Source organism: Penaeus japonicus, unplaced genomic scaffold (assembly GCF_977035675.1).
Source record: "Penaeus japonicus unplaced genomic scaffold, GWHDUDI00000001_assembly GWHDUDI00000021, whole genome shotgun sequence".
In the NCBI taxonomy this organism is placed as follows: Eukaryota; Metazoa; Arthropoda; class Malacostraca; order Decapoda; family Penaeidae; genus Penaeus; species Penaeus japonicus.
In genome coordinates, this window is record NW_028234423.1 from 10,261,571 (window position 1) to 10,269,070 (window position 7,500).

General features: G+C 51.7%; 1 protein-coding gene across 50 annotated transcripts in view; it reads right to left on the reverse strand.

Moving 5' to 3' along the window:
* LOC122255487 (scribble planar cell polarity protein) overlaps positions 1-7,500 on the reverse strand; it is a 247,701-nt gene that overhangs the window by 106,326 nt on the left and 133,875 nt on the right. For all 50 annotated transcript variants that reach the window (XM_086548694.1, XM_086548713.1, XM_086548683.1 and 47 more), the window contains exon 3: positions 4,312-4,390. In XM_086548694.1, the coding sequence (XP_086404820.1) occupies positions 4,312-4,390 (79 nt within the window). The remainder of the gene's footprint in view (positions 1-4,311; positions 4,391-7,500) is intronic.

The following is a 7,500-nucleotide window of genomic DNA, read 5'->3' on the forward strand; positions in this document are numbered from 1 at the left end:
TGAATGCGAATTATTATAGGCATATCACTGTGGTGGGTCCAAGGAGCGAATGCCGTTGTTATCGGATCTCTGGACATCTTAATAGCAGTACGGTTGTAAACAGAAAGAGTGTTTGTGAAATGAAATTAGTTAACAAAACGAGGAACAGCGATTTGTTATTTGAAGTGTTACATTTGAACAGTGAATCGATCTTGTAGTAAAATATCAAGATAAAAGTGCCATCGGCCTTATAAATATTTTATGTTTATGAGTTTGTGTATTATTGCTAAAATCAATAAATAATGATTTGTATACATAAGCTTTTATATAATTCCAACAATAATAACCTGGAACAACGGTGTCTTAACCGTGCTGGCAAACCATAACTAAATAAATAACTAAATAAATAACTAAATAAATAACTAACTAAATAAATAAATAAATATCTTTACAGTGTGTGCCCTGGTGCGGGGTGTATGGTCCATGCGTGTTGATGCGTGGGTACGTGCATGTACATGTGGGTTGTATGTTTGCGTAGTGTTGTAAAAAAACTGTATTGTTCCTTGCCTTCGTAGTCCCTATTCCTTAGACGTGCTCACACAGCATATAATTCTACACATCTCCTTATTACTAATGTAGGATGATCCACGTCTACCAAAGGCTGGATCCGCACTACAGAATCCACAGGCGGACGGCTGGAGGAGCATGTCTTCAAATGGAAGGATCGGCATATACGGATGTTGATGACTGAAAGGGTAAACGACCTCCTCTCAGGATACTGACGAAGCACGGCCGAAGGAAGTCTACGAGGGAGGTGGGTAGGGGCATGGATGGGGCGTGCGTGCGTACGTGCATGCATATAGGTGTGCGTACGCAGGGGGGGGGGGTACACCAAGAAAACCTATAAATGATAAAAAAAAAATCATAATAAATATCTAATTCGGAAAGCGGAGTCGAGAAGTGAAAAAAAATTCCCCTTTCACCGAATCAAGCGACGGCGACTTCCTGAAACAAATCAGTGGCGAGGTTGTGTGACATGAGAAGGGGGAACTGAGATTAGAGGAATTGGAGGAAGAGAACAGGAAGGAGGGGGGGGGGTGAATCCTATTCTCTGGAGTCTGATTAATTATCGGCTATACGACGCGATCCCTTGTTGCGGCGGACCAATCGCGCGCTTCCGCCTTCCCTTCCTCCCTCTCCACTTTTCATAATTTTACCCCCTCCCCGTACCCTCAACAACGACAACAGCAACAACGACATCGACGACGACAAAAACAGCATAAACAACAACAACAACGACAACGACGACAACTCGTCCTCTTCCCCGTCCTCCTTATCATCAATTTCCTTCCTTTGTCTGTCCTCCCTAATCACGCGACCTATTATTAATCCATATTCGCGAAGGGAGGAAGGGAGGAAGGGAGGGAGGCAGGGAGGAAGGGAGGGAGGCAGGGAGGCAGGGGGAGGGAGGAGGGAGGCGGAGAGGGGAGGGAGGGAGGGAGGGAGGGAGGAGGGAGAGAGGTGGAGGGAGGGGGGGAGGGTCTAGGGGAGGACCGGAGGGAAGGACGCAGGGGGCAGGGAGGGAAGGAGGGAAGGACGGAGGGAGGGAGGGAGGGAAGGAGGGAAGGAGGGAAGGAGGGAAGGAGGGGGAGGGAGGAGGGAGGGGAGGGAGGGAGGGAGGGAGGGAGGGGGGGGGAGGGGGGGAGGGAGGGAGGGAGGAAGGAAGGAAGGTAGGAAGAAGAGAGGGTGGGAGTGAGGAAGAATGGGAGAGAGAGAAAAAAAGAAAGAGAAAGAGCGAGTGCCAGGGGTAAGTCAGACAAGGCACAGATGCCATAAGTATTTTTCTTCTCGCACCCCCCCCCCCTCAAAAAAAAATAAGACGTTGACTTCAGGTTACCTCCTTTCCCATTTCCTGTATTCCATTCCATTCCGTGCCTCCTCTTCATTGCCCTATCGAATCGCCCGAGGATTTATGTGAAGATGAGAGAAGGAGCATATTAGGATAAAGGTAAGCGGAACCTGAAATTAAGGGAGGCGAGGCAAATAATGGGAAAAGTGGTGTGGACTGAGAGAGAGAGAGAGAGAGAGAGAGAGAGAGAGAGAGAGAGAGAGAGAGAGAGAGAGAGAGAGAGAGAGAGAGAGAGAGAGAGAGAGAGAGAGAGAGGGGGGGGAGAGAGAGAAGAGAGAGAAGGGGGGGGGAGTGAGTGAGTGAGATGAGGGGAGGGAGACGAGGAGTGAGTGAGTGAAAAGAAGAGAAAGTGAGAGAAACTGAGAGAGGGAAGAAAGGAAAGAAAGGGGGAGGGAGAGGAAGGAAACGAGTGAGAAAGGGGGAAGGGAAGAAAAAGAGACGAGAAGGGGGAGGTAAGCAGAGAAGAGAGAAAACAGAGAGACGAGAAGAAAAGAAGAGAAAGGGAGAAGGAGAGAAGAAAGAAGAGAAAGGGGCGAGGAGAGAAAGAAAGAAACGGAAAGAAACAGGGGAGGGAACGAGAGAGAGGAAAGGAAAACGACGACGAGAAAGGGGGAGGGAGAAACGACGACGAGAAAGGGGGAGGGAGAAACGACGACGAGAAAGGGGGAGGGAGAACGACGACGAGAAAGGGAGGTGAGAAGAAGAACGACGAGAGAAAGGGGGAAAACGACGACGAGAAAGGGAGGGAAGAAACGACGACGAGAAAGGGGAGGGAGAAACGACGACGAGAAAGGGGGTGGGAGAAGAAGACCGACGACGAGAAAGGGGAGGGAAGAAAAANGNCGACGAGAAAGGGGGAGGGAGAAAAGACGACGAGAAGAGGAAGAAGAAACGAGACGTAAAGGGGAAGGAGAACGACGACGAGAAAGGGGGAGGGAGAGAAACGACGACGAGAAAGGGGGAGGGAGAGACGAGGAAGAAACGACGACGAGAAAGGGGGAGGGAGAAACGACGACGAGAAAGGGGAAGGGAGAAACCACGACGAGAAAGGGGGGAGGGAGAAACGACGACGAGAAAGGGGGAGGGAGAGAAGCGAGACGAGAAAGGGGGAGGAGGGGAAGAAACGACGACGAGAAAGGGGGAGGGAGAAGAAACGACGACGAGAAAGGGGGAGGAGAGAAACGACGACGAGAAAGGGGGAGGGAGAACGACGACGAGAAAGGGGGAGGGAGAAAAGACGAGACGACGAGAAAGGGGAGAGGAGAAAACGACGACGAGAAAGGGGGAGGAGGGAGAAACGACGACGAGAAAGGGGGAGGAGAAAGAAGCGACGACGAGAAAGGAGGAGGGAGAGAAACGACGACGAGAAAGGGGGAGGGAGAAACGACGGCAGAAACGACGACGAGAAAGGGGGGGGAGGGAGAAACGACGACGAGAAAGGGGGAGGGAGAAACGACGACGAGAAAGGGGGGGAGAGAGAGAAACGACGGGGGGAGGGAGAAAAACGACGACGAGAAAGGGGGAGGGAGAAACGACGACGAGAAAGGGGGAGGGAGAAGGGAGAAAGAAACGACGACGGAAAGGGGGAGGGAGAAGCGACGACGAGAAAGGGGGAGGGAGAAGAACGACGACGAGAAAGGGGGAGGGAGAGAGAGAAACGACGACGAGAAAGGGGGAGGGAGAAACGACGACGAGAAAGGGGGAGGGAGAAACGACGACGAGAAAGGGGGAGGGAGAAACGACGACGAGAAAGGGGGAGGGAGAAACGACGACGAGAAAGGGGGAGGGAGAAACGACGACGAGAAAGGGGGAGGGAGAAACGACGACGAGAAAGGGGGAGGGAGAAGCGACGACGAGAAAGGGGGAGGGAGAAACGACGACGAGAAAGGGGGAGGGAGAAGCGACGACGAGAAAGGGGGAGGGAGAAACGACGACGAGAAAGGGGGAGGGAGAAGCGACGACGAGAAAGGGGGAGGGAGAAACGACGACGAGAAAGGGGGAGGGAGAAACGACGACGAGAAAGGGGGAGGGAGAAACGACGACGAGAAAGGGGGAGGGAGAAACGACGACGAGAAAGGGGGAGGGAGAAGCGACGACGAGAAAGGGGGAGGGAGAAACGACGACGAGAAAGGGGGAGGGAGAAGCGACGACGAGAAAGGGGGAGGGAGAAACGACGACGAGAAAGGGGGAGGGAGAAACGACGACGAGAAAGGGGGAGGGAGAAGCGACGACGAGAAAGGGGGAGGGAGAAACGACGACGAGAAAGGGGGAGGGAGAAACGACGACGAGAAAGGGGGAGGGAGAAGAGAAAGGGGGAGGGAGAAGCGACGACGAGAAAGGGGGAGGGAGAAGAGAAAGGGGGAGGGAGAAGCGACAGAGACGGGATCGGGGCAAGGGTTGAGGCAGGCTGGAGGAGTTCTCACCTGGGGATGGGGTTGCTGCTGAAGTCCGCCACCTGAAGGGCCTTGAGGTTCTTGATGTTGTCAGGGATGTCGGGAATGTCTGTGGGGAGAAAACAAAAGGAAAGCAATTAATGATGGATTCCAGTTGAGAAGAAGAGTCTGGATGAAAAGCAGTGGCAAGGGATAAAACAGCACAGGGGCATGGGCACGGTTTGCTCATATACTTTCCTTTACACTGAATGAACTTTTGACACAAATTCACAATGCATGAATAAAAATGCGATCATCCTGCTCCCTAGTCCACTTCAAAAAGTCAATGAAAGTGAAATGCACATAAATAAAACAAACACACACTTATACACACGTGCACACATACATAAACAAAGTCAAATAAGACAATAATGTTCTTCAGGCAACACGCCAGAAGTCAAATCAGGCCACTCATCCATCACTTCGCCTTCCAGAAAACAAACACATCACTTCATCGACATGACATTTCCTCCAGCTCCGTTGTGTCGTCTCAGTCTCCACGCTTCTCTCTTCCTTCTATACTTACCTTACACGGTTTAATCAATGTCATCAATTTTTCTTTTCTTTTTTCTTTGCATTTCCCTCTTATTCCTTTCCCTTGATCCCATCGCAATTCCTTCTATTTGCCCTTCTCTTCCTATGCCCTCCCTCTCGCCCCCACTCCCGAATTCCTCTTTAATTTTCTTCCTCTTCCTCTTCCTCTTCCTCTTCCTCTTCCTCCTTTCTCCTCTTCTTTCTCCTCCTCCTACCCTGCCCGGAAATGCCCCCCTCCGTCCACCCAAGCCCTTGATCAAGCGTCCAGAAGGGATTAAAATGTACCAGCACGCGAGACCAGCTTCAGCACGAGCGCCGCCAGCTCGCTTAATTCATATTAGCATGCCAGCCCTCCCCCCACCCCCTCTTTCCCCTATTCCTCCCACTCCTACCTTCCCATCCCCTCTCCTCTCCGTTTTCCCCCTCCCCTACTACCACTCCAGCCCCCCATCTCCAACCCTTAACTCTTCTCCCTCTAACCCTTCCTCCTCTCTCAGCCTCACCTCCCTCTCCTCCGCCACTAATACCTCTACCTCTACCCTCTACCTCAACCTCTACCTCTACCTCTACCTCTACCTCCTCCACCTCCTCCTCCTCCATCTCCTCTTCCGACACCGCGTCTCTCCCGGTGACTTCATCAGGTGTCACACGTAACGCAGTGAGGCACTGGAGACGAATGGCTGGCTGCGTGGTACCCGAGTCAGCAATAAAACCAAGTAATGTGCTGTAGATGTCATCTGGGTTTTGTATTTAGATAGTATAATATGACAGAAGAGGCGAGCGGGAGATATAAACATTCTTTAATTCGTAGATCAATAATAAAAATAAGTGCTCCAATAAAAAGCGAGCGCCAACTCGTCCGTATAAGCGTGTGTGCGTGTGCGTGTCCGTGTGTGAGTGTGAGTGTGAGTGTGAGTGTGAGTGTGAGTGTGAGTGTGAGTGTGAGTGTGAGTGTGAGTGTGAGTGTGAGTGTGAGTGTGAGTGTGTGTGTGTGTGTGTGTGTGTGTGTGTGTGTGTGTGTGTGTGTGTGTGTGTGTGTGTGTGTGTGTGTGTGTGTGTGTGAGTGAGTGAGTGAGTGAGTGAGTGAGTGAGTGAGTGAGTGAGTGAGTGTGGGTGAGCAGGTAAGTGAGCGTAGCCATTTACTGTACTTATTCCCTCTCTCCCCCTCCCTTCTCCCACACAAAGCGTCAACAATTACCAGCCCTGGCGTTGAAAACCATCCTCCCAACCCCAGCCCCCCCTCCCCCTCCCCCTCCCCCTCCGGCAAAGCACAACGTAAGCCCGGATTCCCTTTAATGGCGCGGGGCTGAATGAGCGTAATGGAAGGTCGCCCATTGGCAGCACGCAACAGGTGGGGCCTCCGAGCCTCGATAAAGACAGGAACTTTAGCCGAGGAGCGAGGAGCGAGGAGCGAGGGTCGAGGGTCGGCGCAAGGCATTCCCGTCGCGCGACTCGCCATCCACATCGACAGGTTCTCTCTTCTCTTTCTTCGTTAGAGCGGCCGGTCCAAAGCGAGAGGCGACACAAACAGAAAAAACGAAACCCATATATAGGTGGACACAAAAGGCTCGGCGGTCTGACGCGAGCGAAAGCTATGACGCAGGCGGTGACGTATCGGGCGCCTGTCACTGGCCATGACAAAAGACCAGGAAACGGACGATGACGTCGGGAGTCACGTTGCAACACACGCATTGCAAATCGGACGAATAGGCCCGCACGCGCCCACCATGCCTTCCAACAACAGGTGCCTCGCTCGGGTCGGGAAAACATGTTTCGTGCGGGCGCCGGACCGCGATTCAACAGCCGACAATGCGCTCCATCATCCGGCTAACGTGATCGATCCCCTAATGCTATGAACTTTGCAGCGCGTCAAAAAGCCGCCGTTTCTTTCGACTCGAGCGCGTTCGGGCTCGCCAGTCGCCCAGGGAGAGAATGCGGGAAGGGAATGTGATGATGAGTCGGACGATGGTGGTGAGGGTGATGGTGGTGATGAGGCTGTGGCAGAAGTGGAGGTGGTACCGGGAGGCCGCACCACGTTTCCTACGGTACATTTCCTACAGGCCGCACCTACAAATTTAGCTGATTTTAGAGTCGTGATAAATTTCCTACAGAGCATATCTCAGGTGCAGGAAATGTGTTGGGTACTAAGTTTATGTGTTTAAGTTGCGGCAGCATTGTACATCCGGCATAACTCGTACACTTACACGGTCAGATCTCCTACAAACATTTTATAGGCTGATTGGCAAAAGTTTGGAGAATATTGATGTATATAGAATACAACTGCAGAATTAATGAAAATGGCATCTTTCCTTTCTCATTGCAATGGTTAGGTTAGGCGAAAATGCCATCTGTTCCGTCGAATGGAGAAACAAATGCTACGCTCTGGAAGGGGGTAGCCTCTAGTGTAGGAAATGCGATAGAACAGATGGTTGAGCGTAGGAAATATGCTGTATCTCTGCAGAAAAGACGTCACTACTTCAAAACTGCTAATTCTGTAGCAGACTTGCCCTGTAGGCAATGTAGGAAAGGTGCTGCATACTTATTTTTGTGTAGGAAATATGATCACCTATGTGGGAGTATTCCAATTATTGTAGGTTTGTAGAAATGCCTACTCCCCGGTAGCGGTAGTGGTAGTGATGGTGATGG